The sequence below is a fragment of the Pelecanus crispus genome, chromosome 4 (genome assembly GCF_030463565.1).
Source record: "Pelecanus crispus isolate bPelCri1 chromosome 4, bPelCri1.pri, whole genome shotgun sequence".
Taxonomy (NCBI): domain Eukaryota; kingdom Metazoa; phylum Chordata; class Aves; order Pelecaniformes; family Pelecanidae; genus Pelecanus; species Pelecanus crispus.
In genome coordinates, this window is record NC_134646.1 from 86,883,623 (window position 1) to 86,903,209 (window position 19,587).

At 55.6% G+C, this 19,587-nt stretch overlaps 1 protein-coding gene across 4 annotated transcripts in view; it reads right to left on the bottom strand.

Annotated features, from left to right (window-relative positions):
* Positions 1-19,587, bottom strand: part of DYSF (dysferlin) — a 106,342-nt gene that overhangs the window by 64,168 nt on the left and 22,587 nt on the right. For all 4 annotated transcript variants that reach the window (XM_075709263.1, XM_075709261.1, XM_075709262.1 and 1 more), the window contains 10 exons: positions 16,822-17,014; positions 16,108-16,263; positions 14,954-15,085; positions 14,361-14,527; positions 13,631-13,745; positions 13,392-13,497; positions 12,630-12,772; positions 11,457-11,630; positions 4,272-4,365; positions 3,855-3,932 (listed from right to left, as the gene is read on the bottom strand). In XM_075709263.1, coding sequence (XP_075565378.1) covers positions 3,855-3,932; positions 4,272-4,365; positions 11,457-11,630; positions 12,630-12,772; positions 13,392-13,497; positions 13,631-13,745; positions 14,361-14,527; positions 14,954-15,085; positions 16,108-16,263; positions 16,822-17,014 — 1,358 coding nt within the window. The remainder of the gene's footprint in view (positions 1-3,854; positions 3,933-4,271; positions 4,366-11,456; positions 11,631-12,629; positions 12,773-13,391; positions 13,498-13,630; positions 13,746-14,360; positions 14,528-14,953; positions 15,086-16,107; positions 16,264-16,821; positions 17,015-19,587) is intronic.

A 19,587-nucleotide genomic window follows, 5' to 3' on the forward strand; every position in this document is an offset into this window, starting at 1 on the left:
GATCAGCAACTTCAGGTCATCCCTTGCTGTGAAGGCCAGACCATGAAGAAGGTGGCTGGGATGTTACTGCCTCCTCCCTGGGGTCTTTAACATCTCCAGAAGGGACAGGAGCTGAGGATGCACCCAGCAACCAGCCAGAGTCATCCTCTCAGCCCCTTTGCATGAGCTTTGGGTAACCTCCATGTCTTGGGGAGGGTTTTGGGTTCCCAGCACTCCAGGTTATCCCACCTGGCCTCCAGCTGCCACACCAGACAGCTCTTGGTCTCCCTTAGAGCTGCTGCATCATTTCTGCCAGCCCCATACAGATATCTCAGGTACTCCAGGGTCTCATCAGACCCCTGTACTTAGGCACTGAGCTAGGACCAAGCTGCCTCACCCCTACCCTGGGACAAAGCCAGAGGCTTCTCACAGCAAGGCAGCAGCAAATAGGGAAGAGTAGCCTCCCTTAACAACCAAAGCAATTAACACAGGAAGCCTGAGATCAATTAACAACTGAAGCATGAAACCTGAGCCCCCTCTAACACCTTCCCTTCCAGACAGCTTCAAAGAGCATGTGGCCCAAACCTGCTGTAGACATCCAGCCCACGCCGGCAGTGGCACTGGGCATGGGGACAGGACAGGCAGTAGCAGAATGAGGGCCAAGGGCTGGGTGAGAGGCTTGAAATGTGCTGTGGGATCACATTATAAGGTCCCACGGAGGCTGAACACCCTTCATCACCTGATAGTGCCTACCGGTCCTTGTCAGGGGTGAGAACTCCGTGATTGCTGCATCCCACCTGACTGGTGCCAGCTGGAGCCCTGAGCTCTGGTTGCCTGCAAAGCCCAACCTCCATGGTGGCAGGAGGCATCACGGGCCTTTTTGGAAGGACACAGGCTACCTCCTCTGCCTGGCACCTAGCACGACGTGCCACCACAAGATGCAGACGCACCTGACAGCGTATGGGGGTCCACCAGCGTGCAGGGGGGTACCACCCGGCTCACCCCAAAGCCAGTCCCAAGAGACCTGCAGGCAGCCAGGAGCTCAGCAGAGCCTACAAATGCAACCCTTAGTGCTCGGTGCTGCGCACGCCCCCACGGTCCCAGGAGGGGGTCCCCCCACCCCGCAGAACAGCGTGCACACCCCAACACCAGCACCGTCAGCAGACCGTGAGCTCATGCTGGGAGCAAAACGTGTCCTGCCTACCCTGGAGATGGAGGAGCATCCCCCAGGCACCTGAGCGCGGGGCCGGCTGCGCAGGGCGGCATCCCCCACCCTCTCTCCCCGCTTCCAGGGATGGGGGGGCTAAGGGGGGGTGTATTTTCTTTCTTGGCGTCCAGACCGCAGCAGACGTGTTTAATGAGCCGGGGCTGTTTGCGAGGTGGCCGGCTGGAGAGAGCACTATTCACGCTGGGAAGAACCTTTTCCACTTACGCGCTTTTTTCCAGTAAGAGGAAAGCAGAATGCGTTACAATAAACAAAAAAACCATGGATTTGGATTTGCTTTTTTGCTCTTTTTTTTTTCCCCCCCTCTTCTTCTTTTTAAAGGAGGCCTCTATAAAGCCCCTTTGTTTAGACCCTCGTGTGCACAGAAGGTTTATTTTTATAACTGTGTAAAGCCCCCTTAATGAACTCCTTTATGCTTTGTTAAGGCAGCGGAGATCACAATTCCACATTGTGGCATGTTGTTACTCATGTTGTCCTTGGCCAGGTTTTTCCGAAGGAAGGGACTCCCCTCCCCGCTCCGCCGATCGGGGCCATGAGATCACCTCGGTCCCCACCACTTCGAACAACAAACCCTTTGTGGAGGCGGAGGGGAGACGGGACTTCGGTGGGCGCAGACACTGGGTGATTGTTTGGGTGCTCTGCACCTCTCCAGGGCATTTCTACCCACCTCCCCCAAGCCCCTCTACTTCAAAATACCAGGGGGAGCATGCGTCCCCCAGGACTGTGGTCCTGCTGCCTGGCACGGTGATGCCCGGCTGTCCCCGCTCGCTGCTCCCCGCTGTGCTGCACTGCTTTTGGGGTCTGTCCCTGTATCCCATCCAAGAGCTGTCACCCTTGTGCCAACACTGGTGGGCAATCCCATGCCCAGCCCCTCTGCACATCCCCGTGGCAGACGGTCAGTGGCAGCCATGGAGGGATGCTGGATGCCTCCTGCCTGCGGGCATCGCGGCAGAGGGGTGTGGGTGCTCCGGGGATACCTGCCCCAAGACCTGCTCACATCTCAGATGTGGCCCCCACCACGTAGCCATGAACCAACAGGGGACTTTTTGCATTGCCCCAGCTCCGGCTCTGCCTCAGAGGTAGACAGCAACATCCCCACTGTCCTGCCTTCCCACCTCAAAATGACACTCCAAAGCATTAACGGGTGTGGGCAAAGGCAGCTTTGGTCACAAACACCAAACAGCCACGGGGTCACCTGGCTGGGATGGCCCAGCCCATGGAGAAGAAGATGTGGGACCCTCTGGCTGCTGGGGGGCAGGTCCCTGCTCAGGTCAAACGAGAAGGACAATTCCTGGCACGTCCTCCCACCTCCACAGCCACGCTTCAGCCTCTGCTGCAAACGAAACAATCCTAAAACCAAACCACCTACACCCAAGCACCCTTCAGCACCAACAGATAACAGAGCTGCCCAGCAGATAAAGCGACATATCTTATTCTGACTTGATTTCCTAGCCCAGAAAACAGCATGGGACGTCCTGACCACATCAGCTCAAGTCTGGCAGTTTCAGAAGTGCCTGAAGCTGTGTCGGGGACGTGCTGAGCAGCAGGACGTGGAAAGCTCCTTGCTCGAAGCCCAGGACACCCTTTTTGACCTCACTTTTTTTGCATGAAGGGGCATTTTTTACAGTCCAGTCTGAAGGATGCCCAGTTCAGGCATCGACTCCATCAAGGAAACCCCCCAGCCATTGCCTCCCAGCCCTCTTGCAAAGTTTCCAGGATGGAGAGCGGAGGAGCAGCAGCTCAACTTAATGTTCGGTCGTGAAAACAAATACGAACCATTTTACAGATTTGCCACTGTTAGGTATTTTCCTTTCCAACCGTATTTTCAATCAGTTCTTCCACTCCTAATAAACAGGGTCTCCCTTCCTCAGCCTTGATCCCTTCCCCAAACCCTAGGGCAAATCCCCTCCACAAACCCCAAGCCCAGGAGACTGATGCTCCCCTGCCCTGCAAGGGTGGGCAAGAGGCTGGCCAGGATTCAACCAGCTGGGAGCAAGCTGGATGTTGAGGGCACGTATATCTGACCAGAAACTGCATGAGGATGCCCGGAGAAGAAGGTGCCTGTCTGCTCCGAGGTCCTAATTACACCCTTGCACCCTTTTTCATTTTTCTGAGCACATCTCATGGAGGTTTCTGCCCCGTGCTCCATCATCTCGACGCCAGCCCAGAGCCCTCCGTCCTCCCTGCAATCCCCCGGCTCGCACGCTGCGTGGGGGGGCGGCTCGAGGCGATGTGCCACGGTAAACATCCCTGCCCTCCGCTCTGTTTTTATTTGTCATGCCCCTGAGCCGTCTGCTACCCAAGCCTTGCCACTGGCTTTCAGCGTCACCTCGGGTCGGGGAGAAGGAGCTATTAGCAAAGCAAACAGCTCTGACTCACGGCTGACCTGGGTAACTTGTGGTTTCTGGTTGATTTCTCACATAAGAGTTCTTGAAACTCTGATTTTTTTGCTGATGGGAAATCAAGCTACCAGGCTGGTTGCCCTTGGGAAAGCCTCGTGCCGCTGTCCTTTATCGTTTGGCGGCCAAGCATCCCTCACTTCCCATCAATAAATACCCCCAAATTTGCTTTACAGACCCCACTACTCCCCAGCATTCATTACAGCACTGATTACAAGCACAAGCAAGTGGATGTGAGCATTTGGGCTTACCTGAAAAGCTGTCCTTATCCATGGCAATCAGATCCCGCGCTTGGTACATGTAGCAGCGGAGGTGGTATCTGTTCCCACCTGTATAGAGGAATGAGAAATAGTTAAGAGATGAGTCCAGGGATGAGTGCAGGGTGCCGGGGGAATAGCTGAGTTTTTACCCAGCCCCAGGCTCATGACTGAGGGCAGCTTGGCTTAATCCTTCCCATGGCTTCCCAAGAGAGCACCGAGCCCTGAGCACGTCGATGCTCCCAGGGGAACAAGCCATGCCCCATCCTTACCCACCCCACTCTTTCCATCAGCCTGCACTCGATGGGTGAGAGGAAGAGGATGGGAAATGCTCAGCTATGGGGTCCCCACAGCAGACACCCCGTGCCAGGACTCACTGGCCACCCTCGCCTCCGACCCTTGGGGCCTTACAGTCAAATATGCACGAGATGGTGGGTCTGTTGACTCCGAAACTGAGGGTGGAGATGGATTTGCCATCGTCACTCTTGTCGTCCGTCACTCCCCCCTGCAAGAGAATGCAAGGCAAGGTCGGTCATGCCAGGATCCCCTCTGTGGCCGGGGCTCCCCGCCGGATGGGGTCCTCCAGGGTATTATCCACATGGGTGTCCAAGAGGACTTTCGGCTTCCCCATGGAGGGACCCTCAGGCTCTTGTGCTCCAGGAGGGCAGAGAGGACCCAGGTCCTGATCCATGCTGTGCTGGGAGGGAAAAGGACACGACAACAAAAGCAACCCAAGAGTCACCAATTCACATCCCGCCTCCCAGTATCTTACCAGCATGGAAAAGCCTCTCCGTAAAGTTCATCATTCTTGGAGCAGTAGTTAAAGCAATGTCATTAAATCCCCTTGCGAGCAAAATTAATGGAGTATAAACTTTGTGAACAGTGATACAAATGCTGTCGAATGCAGCCAAATGCCCCATTCGCTGCCCGGGCAGAGCCCTGGCCAACCTCGGCCATCGCTCTTCCCTCTTCTTGTGTTGCCCTACGAGAGCTGGCCTTTTATCACCTCCTAATTGCCACGTTTGGCTTGAAATATTTAGCTGCAGGAAAAGGAGCGTAAAGGTAACTTCCTGGCGAGTGTAAATCTGATCTTTAAATATTTTTCAATTATCAAATGCTAGGGAGAGAGACAGCAGGGGTGTTTAAAGAAAAAAGGACAAGAAAGAAGGAAAAAACCAAAAAAAGCAGGTCCAGGATGGTGTTTCCAGAGCCCAGAGCTGCCTGGTCCCACAAACATGTCAGGAGCTTAGGTGGTCTGCAGAGCCCTCCTTGCCTTTCCAGGCAGGAATCGCAATTACCATGACATTGTCTGCAGAGGAAGCCCTGGGGTTTGTGCTGTATTTATGGCGGTGAGGTCGCACCGAGGGTTTGCAAGGAAACCTCCAGCGCTGCCTTCCCTTCCTCGCCCCCTCCCCGCGGGAGCTGAATAGCTCCTCAGTTATTTTTATGACCTTTCTGCCCAGCGGACCGCCGGTCCTCCCAGTCCCCCCACCCCAACCTGCGCCCGCTGCCAGCCTGGGGAAGGGCAAGTGGAGGAGAGAAGGAGCTGAGACAGACAGGGATTGCTCTCTGAAGCTCTCAGCAAAGGCTTGGGGACCCCCCGGGTCTGTCCATCACAGGGAAGGCAGGCTCCTCACACCCCAAAACACCATGGAAAGCACACCTTGGAGAGGGCAAGCTGGAAAACGCTCTTGCTCAGGACTATGATGTGCCCTTTGGGGTCTCCATGCGGGATGGAGCACCTCCACAATCTCCTCCCTTCATCCCATCCCCACAGGGTCCCCAGGCACCGGGACCTGCAGCGGGAGCCTGTGCATGGTGCACGGTGCAACATAGCAGCCACGCGCCTTGGGTGTAGGAGCACCGGGGGACAGAGGCACCCTCAACCCACTGGCATCCCACCACTCTGCCCTGAGCAGGACTCCTCTGCACCTGGGCTTTCCCACCAGGACCCCCACGTTTGGTGCAGCTGGTTGGTAATTTGGGCACAAAGCTACAGCACCGGTGACCCCCACCCTGGCCAAACCCCGGTGGTACCACGTGCCCATCCTAGCTGTCATCCCCCTCGTTCAACTCATGTCCCTGCTCTTCTGCAGTGGTTCAATCACGCCTGGTGCAGAGCCAAAGGTGGGGCATAAGTGCCAGCAGAAACAGGCAAGATTTTCCAGCCTGGCATGGAAAACCCAAAGCTCTCCATCAGCCAAAGGTTTCCCTCAACTGAGTTTTGGAGGAGGATGGGAGGAAATGGTGCTCACAGGGCTGCTCACAGCTCCAGGACAGAGCCACTGGGCTTTTCATCAGGAACCAGAGACAGCCTCAAGCCACAGAGCTCACCTCTGGGCTTCCCAGAAATCGGACTGAGGGCAGAGAGGTGCCTGGGGGCCACACCATGTCCCGTGGTCCTTCTCTTTTAATGACTGTCAGTGAGGACTGAGCTGCCAAATGGCAGGTCCCAAAATAGCTGAGACACACCGTCACAGAGAGGGAAACCCAGGAACAAGCTGATACGAGCAAGCCCGAGGGAAAGGAAGGCTGCCCAGCTTATGTGGGGAGATGCACAGGTGAAATACTGGCAAAAAGAGAGGAAACAACAGGATAGTGCTGCAAGCAGCAGTGTTACACTGGTTCCGCATTTTGGGTACGGGTGGGAGTGCTAAAAGCCTTTTGCATCATCAACATCTTGGTCTCAAGCTCCCCATTACTCAGCTGGGACCCATCACGAGAAGCAATAAGCACCAGGCGCTTTGTGGGTGTCCCCGGGTATAGGGGGGTGCCAACTCACAGCAATGGAGAGGGCAGGGTGGTCATGGCAAGGGCAAAGGGGGCGGCCTGGAGGATGGACGATAGGATGAGAGGAGATGGGCCTCAGCTGTGCCAGGGGAGGTTTAGATTGGATATTGGGAGAAATTTCATTACTGGAAGAGTGGTCAAGCATTGGACCAGGCTGCCCAGAGAGGTGGGGGAGTCCCCATCCCTGGAGGAGTTCAACAAACGGGCAGAGGTGGCACTTGGGGACATGGTTTAGTGGGCATGGGGGTGTTGGGATGATGGTTGGGCTGATGATCTTAGAGATCCTTTCCAGCCTTAATGATTCCTAGTTTTTACTTTCATTAAAAATAATCCAGCCCCCAAGCCAGGACACATGAAATTGCTGCTCTCCCCTTAATTGGTTTAGTGGTGGACTTGGTAGTGTCAGGTTAATGGTTGGACTGGGTGATCTTCGAGGTCTTTTCCAACTTAAACAATTCCATGGTTCTATGATTGTGTGGGATGCTTTGCCCAGGACACTCGTGGGTTCACCACAGGTCTACTTCCCTGAGTCCTGCCCTGAGCCACCCATGGACCGTCCTAAGATGTGGGTGGCTGCAGGAAGGCTCCAAGGGCTGCCGAGAAAATGGCACACCAGGAAGGAAAGAGCCGCCATCCTTTTGCATTGGAGAGCCCACGGCTGGGGGCAGCAAGAGAGAGCAGGTGAATCAGTGGGAAGCAACATCTGAGGCAGCTCCACCCACCCCAAAGGACACCCCAAATCCATCAGGCTAATTGCATCCAAGGCAGCCGAAACTCTGTGCCACATGGCAGCACCACGAGCCCTCGCAGCAGCATGTGGCCCGGCTTCAGGCAGCACCACCCTGCCAGCAGCCACGCTGCCCGGCCCCGACGCTGCTCCCCATGGGACGGGGGATTGGGGAATGTGTCCCCCTCCCCTTGTTGCTTGGGGTAAGTGGGGTGGGATGGAGCAAATGTGAGCAGCGGAATAAAAGTCTTCGAGCAAAAGTAACGTGAGCACGTGCTTGGGGAGAGCGAGCACGCAGAAGAAATCATGCACGCATGTGCATGCAAGTATGCTTGGGTCTGGGGGCAGTCGAGGGGCACAAGCTGGGGTCACCTGGGCACCCAGCAGCCCCCCAGCTCTTCCCGCTGCAGGGAGCCGGGACGGCTGGGAGCGGACGCTCGCACCCCGCAGGTGGTGCTGAACAGATGCTGAGCTCACCCAGCAGAAGTGCCCAGCCCCACACATGGCACCGGGGCTGATTTTTCAGGGAAGCCCCAGCCAAGGAGTCACCAGCTCCTACAAAACCCTGCGGAGCAGCTGGGCAACCCACTGGGGCTCTGCTTCCCAGCTGCTCCCGGCTCTGGGTCACCCTGATCCCGGGGTGCTGGGGTTCAGCATGTCTCAATGGCAACGATTGCTCAGTTTGGTAAGGCTGGAGCGACGCATTCCCCGGGAAGAGGGAGACCCAGAAACCCCAAGCACCATCCGCACATTCCTGCATCCAAGACACATTCCTTCTGGTCATGTTTGGTATTATCTTCCTGCTGGAAATGAACCCTTTCGAATAGCTCGGGGAATTAGCACTTGGGGTGTTGGCTTGTTCTGTCTGAGTTTGCACTTTAATCCTCCCTCCACTTCAGTTTCCCTACACCGCTGCCGTATGGCTCCTTTGCTGGACGGGCTCCGGGCAACCCATGCCACAACCACAAAAATCGCACAAATGCCTTTCGCGGAGAAGGCAGCAGATAACAGGAACTGGACGGAGCAGACAGGAGGGGCTCGGGGAGGCTCCGGCAGCCGGTGGTGTGCCGGTGGCAGCCCTGGTCCCAGGCCTGGGTAAAATCTGAGCCGGGGGATGCTCCAGGCTCCCTCTCCTGATAGCATCTTTATTCTGCTTCAGCGCGATCAGAGCTGGCAGCAGCAGCTCAAACTCCAGCTGCTGCCCCATCCGGGTGCCCTTCTCGGACTCTGCATCCCTGACACCTCAGTCTTCAAAAGCTACCTCCCTTTGCCTGCATTAAAAAAGCGTTGGAAATAGATATAGGGGAAAATCAGTGCCCACCCTTCCCAGCCCTCAGCACCCACTTGTATTTTCCCACCCTTGGCACCGCTTCACCCCACCACCCCGATCCCAGCTCTGAGGCATCACGCTGAGTCCCCGCTCCCGCTTGCGGCTCCAGCGGGTGGAAGGGTCGACCCTGTGCAGGTCCGAAGGTTCTGGGGTTGCTGGATGGGAGACGCTATGTAAATTTAGGTATTATTTTGGGATGGAGCATCCTGGAAAAATACTAAGTCGTTCAAGCAAGAGAGGAGAGCTGGAAAGGCATGAAGCTGCAAAACCAGAAAGTATGGCAAGATCATTTATAAAGCAATCTGCAGAAAACCAAGCAACCACAGAAAATGTGGCCAGTAACCCCAAAATATGAGGGCACCGAGGCGAGCCAGAGTGACCTATTCGGAGGGGAATTCGGCGAGCAGAGCCCAAAGGGCGGGCAGGCTGGTCCTGCACCGCCGGGCTGCCGGGAGCCGGAGCCAGGGCTGGGGAGGGATTCACCTGCTGCTCTCCCACGCTGCTCCCTCCCAAGCTGTCACCTTGCGGGGACAGCAACCCCACAAAATCTCCATGCCTGAAGTAAATACTGCTCCTTGTCAGATGGCATCAGCCTGCCCGGGCAATGGTTGAATTCCCAGGAGCAGCACAGTCCTACAGCAACAGGACCCAGTGTTCCCCGGGACCCTGCTGTCACCCAGGACACCGCTGAGGGTTCTCCTTGGGTTTGCTGAGATTCAAGCAGGGAAAATTTATGGTTCAGGCTTTTCCTTGGTGTAAGGGAATTGGATGTCTGCGTTGGGGTCGTATAGGAGCAGCGGTGACATTTATGGCAGTGTTCGCTGGGGAAGGGCGAGAGAGAAAAGCAAGGCATGGGATGGCACGGCAAGGCATGGCAAGGCAAGGCAAGGCATGGCAAGGCATGGCATGGCACGGCAAGGCATGGCATGGCACGGCAAGGCATGGCAAGGCATGGCATGGCACAGCAAGGCATGGCAAGGCAAGGCAAGGCATGGCAAGGCAAGGCAAGGCATGGCATGGCAAGGCAAGGCATGGCAAGGCAAGGCAAGGCATGGCATGGCATGGCATGGCACGGCAAGGCAAGGCAAGGCACGGCATGGCACGGCAAGGCAAGGCATGGCATGGCAAGGCAAGGCATAGCACAGCATGGCATGGCATGGCAAGGCAAGGCATGGCATGGCAAGGCAAGGCATGGCATGGCATGGCAAGGCATGGCAAGGCATGGCAAGGCATGGCATGGCACGGCATGGCACAGCATGACAAGGTATGGCATGGCATGGCAAGGCAAGGCAAGGCATGGCATGGCAAGGCATGGCAAGGCATGGCAAGGCATGGCATGGCACGGCATGACAAGGTATGGCATGGCATGGCAAGGCAAGGCATGGCATGGCAAGGCAAGGCAAAGCAGAACGACTGCTTTTTTTGCTAGAATTGTTTTCAGTTAGAAAATAAGCAAAATAATAAACTGGATTTGTTACATGATAATATAATAAAAGTTAGAGACGTAACTTTGGCATAAAGACAAATGAGAAATTTGGGAGGCTGCTAAGAACTGGGCTTTCCAACGCTAACTGACACAGCTAAGAAATGCTTGGAAAATAAATATGCAGAGTAGGTAACATCAGGTCTAACAGGCTTTGGGGGTGCAGGGCTGGAAGGGGCAGCCCCCAGCAGCCTGGGGCAGGTGGGGGTTCAGCAGCATGCCAGTGACACCGGGGGGGGACACTTAAATCAACCGGGAACCCCCTGCCACCGCGTCAGCATCACCAGGAGCGAAGCAAGCAGCGGCTCCCAGGCACGTCGCCACATTGCCATTTTAACGGGGCTTTTTTCTCCTCTTCCCCTTTGCTTCAGCTTCTGCCCCACATGCGTGGAGAGGGGATTTTCCTCCCCCGGGTCTCCCCCGCATCCCCTGGTACCCACAGCAGATGGGTCCGTCAGCAGCCAAGCTCACAAACCCATTTCATTTGCGGGCTAACGAAGGCGAAACGAGGGCACGGCTGAGTCCCTTGGAAAACTGCGCGACCGAGCGGAGACCCAAGGTAGCCCCATCAGACACCCACCACGCACCTCCCCTCACCCCCGGAGCCAGGGAAGGGCATGGGGAGTGCCTGCACAGCCCCATGGGCATGCACACAGACTCACACGTGTGCATGGACACACCCCCCATGTTATAGGGTTTTCCAGCTAAACCCTCCTCGGCTGCCTCCGCTCAGATGCAGAGGGATGAAGCGTCCGGCCAAAAATCGTATCAACGGGCCCCAGGGTGAAGAAGGAGAAGCCAGGGTCCCAGAGCCAGCCCTGGGGGTGGGCAGCAGCCAGGACCCCCCCGGATGGGGCCAGCGTCAGCTCAGGGCTGATGCATGCAAACGCCACGGAGCCGCTTGCATCCCAAAGGGGCTGCTGGGTTCAAACGCTGGACGGAGGGAAGGACAGAGCAGAGAAGGAGGGGAAAAAAAAGCCAAATGGGGGGAAAAAAAAATAAAAAGCCCTATAATAGGGGCTTTGTGCTGCTGTGGTTGGTTCTGATTTAGTTATTGGAAAAGCCAAAGTATTATGAAATCTGGTGTATTAAGAAAGCCAGAATATTAGCTAAATAAACAGCGGCGGCTGCAGGCAGCAGATAACGAGCAGCAGATAACAAGCTTTGCTCCGGGTCCACTGCCGGCGATGGGACAGAGGGTGGGAGCAGACCCAACCAGGCTCTACCTCCCAGGCAGCAATTTTGGGGTGAAACATGGGTACCTACCAGGGCCCCCTCCAAGGCAAAGACGGCGGCAGCCCCGGTGCGCTCCAGGGGCTCCATCCTGCGCCTCCAGCGCCGGCGGCGGAAGGTGTCAGTCCGGCGATGCTTCAGGTGGAAACGCCAGCCGAAGAGCGAGGCGTACTCCCAGCCTTCCCCATCCAGCTCCTCATGCTTGTGCTGCCGGGCAAGGACACGCCGGGGCTCGGGGGGGGCTCGGTCCCACCACCCCACGGCCCCTCTGCAGGTGATGATGGTGGGACACTGGCTTAGCCAAGGGGCAAAGCCACTTTGGGGCTCTCCAGGGCCGGGGTTGTGCACACCCAAACCTGGGTCCAGCCTCTCTGAGCTGTTGCCTGCTAGAGTTGTCCCACCTCGTGTCCTCCCCGTACATCTCCGGCTTAGCCCGGGGATTCACCCCTTTGTCCAGTCCCTGGGGTGAACCCCACTTGGAGAAGGGTCTCGCTGGGCTGGGGGCTGCCCGTGCTGAGCGAGGAGGGGGCCAAATCCTGCCTCCGCTGGGTAGCAACAGCACCTCCATCTTCCCAGCCTGCCCTCCACTTTGCCACTGCCTCTGATCCCTCCCGGGGCCACCACGGCTCTGCCACCACAGGTCATCCTGCCCAGGGCATCAGTCACAAGCCCATGAAGGCTTTTTCTCCCCAGAGTCGTGTCACCTCCCTGTGACACTTGCATCCCTTTGGCAAATGGAGCGGGAGGGGTTCCCCATGCTTTCCATCCACAATTATCTAGAAAAGGTGCTGGAAAGGGAGGAAAGTGTCTTGGGGAACTTGCTGGGGGGAGGGAAGAGCAGCAGCGCTGCAGTGGCATTTGCAGTCCGATTGCACCACCTAGAGGGAAGCAGGACTGGGACAGGGGACAGACCAGGGACCTCTGCCAGCCCCGGTGCCCCGAGCTGCTTTGTGGCACTGGTGGAGGTCCCCGTCCCACCCCGCAGCCCAACCAAGCACCCCCGGAGTGGTCTCCACTTCTGGGAGATGTTGACCCCCATGGTGGAAACCACAAAGGCTGCTGCTGCTCCAGTACAGAGACCGGGGCCCCAAGGCTCCAAAGCACAGCAGGTCTCTGCAGAAGACCAAGCACCTCCACCTCCACATGGAGAGGCATGGTCACAGCCCCAGCCAGCTCTCACCCTCTTCTCCCCGGCCCCCTTCCTACCTTCCTCATGGCCTCCATCTGCGTGAGGTCCCTCCGGCGGAGCCGCACCCAGCGCCGTCGCCGGTTGGTGTGGTACATCTTCTCGGCCGGCACCCAGGCCTTGGGCTTGCGGTCTGGTGGGATGGTGATGCCGTACTCCCAGCCTTGGAGAGAAGGGGACACCTGGGTGAAGAGCCTGGGGAGAAGAGCCCCCCACCTTGCCTCCCACCAGGGACCTCTCTTCACATATATCCAGGTTGGAACAACTCTAATAGCAAAGGTTTGTCCGGATACAACGCGCTTTCCCAGTTTGCTGGTCCATGCAGATAACGACCTGCTACCCAATGGAGGCTCTGGGGATGACCAGGTGATGGATTCATGGTGTCCCACCAGCCCTTGGCTCAAAGTCACAGCCTGGGGACTCTGTTCTCTGTCCTTCCTTCCTCAGGCAACCCCAACCCTTGTGACCATCTCGGATGCTCTCTGGCCTGATGCTGCCCATTTCTGTTTCACCAGAAGCCAGGTAAGCTCTTCCAGAAGAACAGCCTGGAAAGCACTGCCTTTGTGGTTGCCCACCCCACAGCCCCAGCCTCAGCCAGAGCAAAAGGGAGAGGGTAACCCCAGGGCCTGATCCCCTTCTCTGAAGCCAGTGGGGCAGCTCACGCAGCCATGAAGGGCATGTTATCATTCCTAGAGCTGGATGGGACCAAGGAAGGAAACCCCACAATGGACAGTGTAAAGGGGATGAAAATGTCATGGAAGCCCAGAAGTGCTTTCTGATACCTTTCTCATCCACGGCTCTGTTGAGGTCGGTGTCCCACTCCACGTCTTCCCATTTCCAGCCTGGAGGACACTCAATCTCATCCTTATTCAGGACCTTCTCTCCATTCTGTGGGATGCAGGGCTGTTTTCAACCAAACGGTGCCCAGCAGATGCCTAAATCTCCCCTGAGCCCCCCTGGGATTCCTGCCACTGCAGCCTGGGGTGGTGGCTTGGCCCCAGGCTGCCCCCTTTGTCCTTACCACGTCAGTGTAGGCATCAGTCATGTGGATCCACTGGCCTCCAGGCAGCCGGACCTGGTTCTCAAACACCTCCTCCACGAAGCTCAGGTGCCCGGCATCAACGTCGTGCAGCAACCTGCACACCAAGGAGATGCATGGCGTCAGGAGCTCCCAGTCCTGCCCTCTCAGCCCTGCACGGGCAACAGCACAGCCTTGTGTCTTCCCTCCTCTCGCGGCCAGCCACGCCACCCCTGCACACATATTGCCTCCTGAGCCTCTGCCACCCCAGATGCACCAAGCAAAGCTCCCACGAGACCTCAGCAACCCGGCTCAGGTGAAGCCCAAAACACAGGCTGTAAATCCAATGCAAGATGATGGCAGAGCCGGGCTGAGCACCTACCATCCCCTCCCAATCCCCTCGGTGCCTCGGTTGGGATCCCACCTCCAAAGGTCCTCAGTGTGGGGCTTGCACAGGCACCCTGGTGAGCTGGGTGCTGGGGCCATCATGTCCATGAGCGCCTGTGCGGCACCCACCACCCCAGGGACATCACCCAGTGCAGAGACGATGCCTTTTGCATTAACGCCGGTGCCTACCAAGGATGGGGCAGGCAGATGAGAAACCCCTATGGCACCCCAGATCTCCATCCAGCTTTCTGGGTGACCTTGCCACCAGCTAAGCATCTGCTCAGGTTTTTGGGGTGCCCGTGACAGCCCACCCAGGCTCTGCTCTTTGCAGAAAACCATCACTCACGTCTTCTCTGGGCAGATGAACCAGTCCCCGGCCCAGGTCCAGCCCGCGGAGGGGCGGAAGCTGTCCTTGGGCAGCTTGATCTTGCCGGTGACATCTGAGTATTTGGGGTAGGTCAGGCCAGTCGTGCCCCAGTTCCCCACCAGCGCCAGCTTGGTCTGGTTCTCGTACTGGGGGAGCAAAAGCAGAGAGGTTTTTGCATTGAAGGCACAAAACCCCATGATTAATCCTTTTGAAATCCTGTGAATAAACCCTTCCTTCCTGGAGAGCCCCGTCCTGAGGACAGACCTCCTGGGAAGAGCCTAATCCCCCCCACCACCCCCATGGGCACCCCGAGATCTCCCCCCCAGCAGGTGGAAGGAGATGTGAAGCCACGATGCAGCTTTACAACTCATGACCAACCTTCTCCCCAGCCTTTCAGGCTGGATGCTGGTGGAAACGGCTCGCTCTTCTCACGGTTGGTAGGGGCTGATGTGACCCCCACCTGGCAGTGCCCTCACCCGTGGTCCAGCCCACCCCTTCCCCTCTGAGGTGGAGCTGCTGCCCACACCAGAGAGAAAAAAAACCCTCTATGGTGGTCTCTACGAGATGCTCACAGTTTCGGCAAAGACGGAGAGCTTCCCCTCGGCGTACTGGTTAAACTCCTTCTCATCGACCGACAGCCCAAACCAGAGCTGGACACGGATCTGGGCTGGGATCTTCGGACCCATTGCTTCCTCCTGGGGGTACTGCCAAAGGCAGAGGCCCATTAATGTCCCCGAGGAGGATATTAATGGGGGATGCTCGGGATGTGAGGCTGGGGGTGGTGGGTACGAAGCCCCCGTCGCCCCGGACAGGGAGATAGGTGGGACACGGAGCATCCCTGGGAATTGGGACAACATCAACAGCACGCAGAGAGCTTTGGGGATGACCCTGAGGAGCTTCAAAGCCCCAGCGGTCAGGGCTTCTGCGTCTCGGTGAGACACCCTTCAGGGCTAGGACACCAAACCCAGCCAACATACTTCAGCAAAAATAGAAATAATAAGCAGGGACATGTCTCACTGCCCTTTTTTCTCTCCCTCAGTCACTTTTTTTTCCCCTTCAAGTGATGCTAGTTTTCCATCCAGAGCTAAAGTACAGAAAAAAAACAATATATTTTTGTTCGTCTCTTGCTGCCAGCTGTGCTTGGGGTTTTGGGGTTTATTCAGTTTATTTTATTTCACTTTATTTTTTTACAGCTTGTTCAGCACTGATTGTCTGCTCCCAAGCTGGCACGCAGCAAAAGGCCAAAGAAATATCATTTGAGATGTGAGAAGCTCGGTAAAGTGCCTGGCAGAGGAGGCCACAGCTTAAATTTCCTGGGGTGGCAGAGGGTCAGGAATTTTGAAAAACATAAAATAATGTTAAAAACTTTAAAAATAAAATATATTTTTAAATAAAGCACCATCTGGGCCAAAGTGCACCCATCTTCACTGCCCTGGAACTTGCAGGAAATATGAAGATATTCATGGGAATCTGCTGCAGATCCATGCAAAGAGGAGCTGAACTCCACCAGAAGCAGGACCAGGCTCTCACCGTGCAGGAGCCAGCTTCAACAGGGTTGAAACTGGGGCTGAGGTTCCCCAGAGCCCTGGGCGCTCGTGGGTTAAAGCAGCCCGTAGTGTTGGGATTTCAGGTTTCCCTGCACAATTTTCTCTCTTTTTTTTTTTTTTCAGGGGAAACATTTTAAAAATTAATACCACGCATGCACATACATCAAAAGCCAAGGTACCTTCAGGAAGATGGTCTGCAGCTTCCCGCAGTTCTTGCCGCAGCAGCTGGAGATGCTCCTGGAGAAGAGGACCTCATGGGCTGGCACGCGGGCGTACGCTACGCGCTTGTCGCCCTGCAGCATCCAGATCACTATATCGGGCAGGCTGTTTTGGGGCTGGAAAACACAAAAGCCGTAGTGTCCGACCACAGGGCTTGGACTAGCACATCAGCCTCGGAGGGATGCGGGAGGCTGGAGAGCAGCCGTGCCCCGAGTCCCGCTGCCAACCCAAGCCCATGGAGTGAGCCCAGTCAGCCCAAATCCCATCTCAGCAGCTCCAGATCCCATCTGGGTCTGGCTAGGGCGGAGCAGCCCCACGTTTCTCCAAGCCCTGCTCTCCACAGCCAGCCCAGGTCACTGCAGCAGCTTTGGTGGAGGGTTTACTGGCCGTGCTGTATGGCTCTGCCATGAACAAGGCTACACCTCAATGGGCAGGTGCCAAACTTGGAGCCTTCCTAACCCCATTCACGTCACTGTGGTGGGATGTGGGTGCAACCCTTGCATGGGTGGACGGGACTCCGCCTGCTGGAGCAGCACCCTCTCCGCATCCCACCACACCGCCGGGCGATCGTTCACGGCTGTCACACCAAAACAGCACCGTGACGGTGAGCTCGGGAAGAACAAGACCCCCTCCAAGGTGAAAAGCAGCTCCTGCCGCCATCGCAGCAGCGTTACCTCCTCTGCCATGGCCTTCAGCCTGGAGAGCCAGTCCTCTGCCTGCTCCAGGGCCACCGACAAGCTCGAGTCTTCGTGCTTGAGCTTCAGGGCTGCCTTCACTATCTGTTCCAGGTTGGTGCTGCGAAACCGGTACATGTTCTGGTCCAGGTGGGTGCTGGCCGGCTTCCCCAGGACGTCGGGCAGGCTCAGTCTGTGGGGATGGGCAGAGAAGCGACGTTAGCAGCTCATTCACCTTCTCGTGGAGTTTTGCTGGTTTGTTTTTTTTTTTCTCCCCTCCTTTTCAGCAAGTTTCCAAAGAATTAACAAGCCACCAAAGATACATTGGGGGAACATGGCAATGCCAAGAGCAAAGGAGCTTCAAACCACGCTTGCAGCCCCCACACATCACCTACAGCAGCCAGGATGGGGCCCTGGCTGAGCTGTGCACACCACGTGCACCCACACACACACATTTTAATATAAATTGATTCAAGCTGCTGGATAAATGTTTCAGGAGCCCAGGAGGATCTTCACTGTGCTGAGCCATTTAGAGGATTTTCTGTAAAATGCAGTGATTTACGGTGCTGCCATTATTGATGCCCTTCTTGCTCCCAGCTCCCTACCTGCAGCCCCCCACCAGCCGCAGCATTCCCCCCTCAGGCTGGAATTGGGCTCCGTAAGCCCTGTTTTAATTGCATGATAAAAATGAGAAGGACAACAGCTCTTGCCCAGCTGCGCTCATCAAGATGTGCCACGGGCAGATGCGCGCGGTGGTACCTGCCCGAGAAGTGCGGGTTGTCTCAGGTTAATAACATGGATTCCTTTAGCAAGAGAATTAGGGCAAAATTTAGGGGGAAATTTAGTTCCTTCATTTCTCTTAAAGAAAATTGGTTTTGCTGCTTTTTCCAAAGGGAGACGGAGAGCTGCGGGTGTTGCTAATTAGCCCGATCATTCAGTAGCATCCTGTGCGAGGAGCTAAATTAAAAGACCGTGTTGGGGTTGCAGCCCCAAGCCCTCCACGATCGCGCTCCGTGATCTCAGTTTTGTGTGTCCAAGCTTCATTTGCGTATTTATTATGATGGAGCTGCTAATGAGCGGACCTCCCCCTCGTTTTCCGCAGCTTGCTTTGTCACCGGTGCATGAGAAGGACACTGCTCACCTACCAAGCAACCACCACTTTCTGGCAGAAACTAGGATGTACTTCAATATCCTTGCAGGAACAGGAAAAAAAGGAAGGGAAAAAAAACCTAAATATACTCACTGCAGTTGAATTTAATTTCAGGAAGATAAACTACGAAACTACACAAAAGGAGGAAATGTATTAAAGAGCTGTGAAAAGGAGTAGCAGAAAGGGTTAAATCCTATAGGCAACCTGGAAATGGTTTGAAGACACCTTGTTCCTGGAGATATGTGCTGCATGTCAGACACCTGTAATAACCACAACAGTTAAATGAAGTTAAATGGTGCTCAAATGGGAAAATGGAAAAGACCACAGACTCCACCAAATGAAATATAAAAATACCATGAAGTAGTTAAAAAAAAAAAAAAAGGCAAAAAGATGGAGGTGACCCTAAAACCTAAAGAACTATCCCTGTTCAGGTGGATAAATGACACGAGGAACGTGTGCTGGTGAGCCAGAGCTGGAAGCGGCATTTTTCATAGCAAAAAAAGCTGGGCGTCAGGAGGACGTCAGGAGAGAGCCTCTCACAGAATCATAGAATCATCGAATCGTTTAGGTTGGAAAAGACCTTTAAGATCATCCGGTCCAACCATTAACCTAACACTGCCAACTCCACCACTAAACCAGTTAAGGGTGAAGTAATAATTTCATGTTTCCCAGCTTGGTGGCTGGATTATTTTTTAATGAAAGTAAAAACTAGGAATCATTAAGGTTGGAAAGGATCTCTAAGATCATCAGTCCAACCATCATCCCAACACCCCCATGCCCACTAAACTGTGTCCCATGTCTCATCGGGGTCTGTCCTGCCTTGGTGGCCAGGAGGAGAGGACTGGGAGGAAATCAGTCGAGTAGCAAATCGTTTGCAATTCAGGTAGGAAAGGGCTGGATGGTTGGGTGGGGTCTGTAGCTTTGTGCTTAATATTGCTTAATAGTAATGTGACTAGAGGACTGGAAGAAGCAACACGATGGCGACCTCAAAGAGACCTGGGAGGATCTGGGGGAACCTGAGATCAGCAAGTCTGACTCTTGCCTCCGACGAAGTAGCAGAAACCACAACTAAGAAGAGAAGAGTAGGGAGGTGGACAACCCGGATCCGAGAGGTGCCCTGTGGAGGGATGCTGGGGTACCGGTACAGCCTGCCTGGGCTCCCCGCAGCACCATCCTTCCCCAAGGGCTCTGCCACCCTGGACCAAGAGGATGGTCATCTCCTGGGCAAAGAGCTGGTTACATGGCAGGTGGCAAAAGATGGGAGCGTTGAGTTTGTCCGCAGTGATGGGTGCTGCGCTGCCCGTTACCACTCTGGGCACGAATTCTGAGGAAAGAGCAAAAGGGCTGAACTGAGAACATCGCTGTACCAGCAGAGAAATGCGTGGTGCATCCTCGTGGGAAGGTTGTGTTTCCAGCTGGGGAGATGCGACAGAATTGGACAAAGTACAAGAAAGACCAAAAGGACAATCAAAACTTTGGACCTTCTTCTGCAGCAGGGGCTCTATGGCCACCCCCTGCATATTTTGCCATGCTCCCAGCTCCAGCAGGGAACAGCGGAGTCAATTCACAGGCGGCTCTCTCCTGAGCTCCAGCACGGAGCAATCCTTGCATCACAG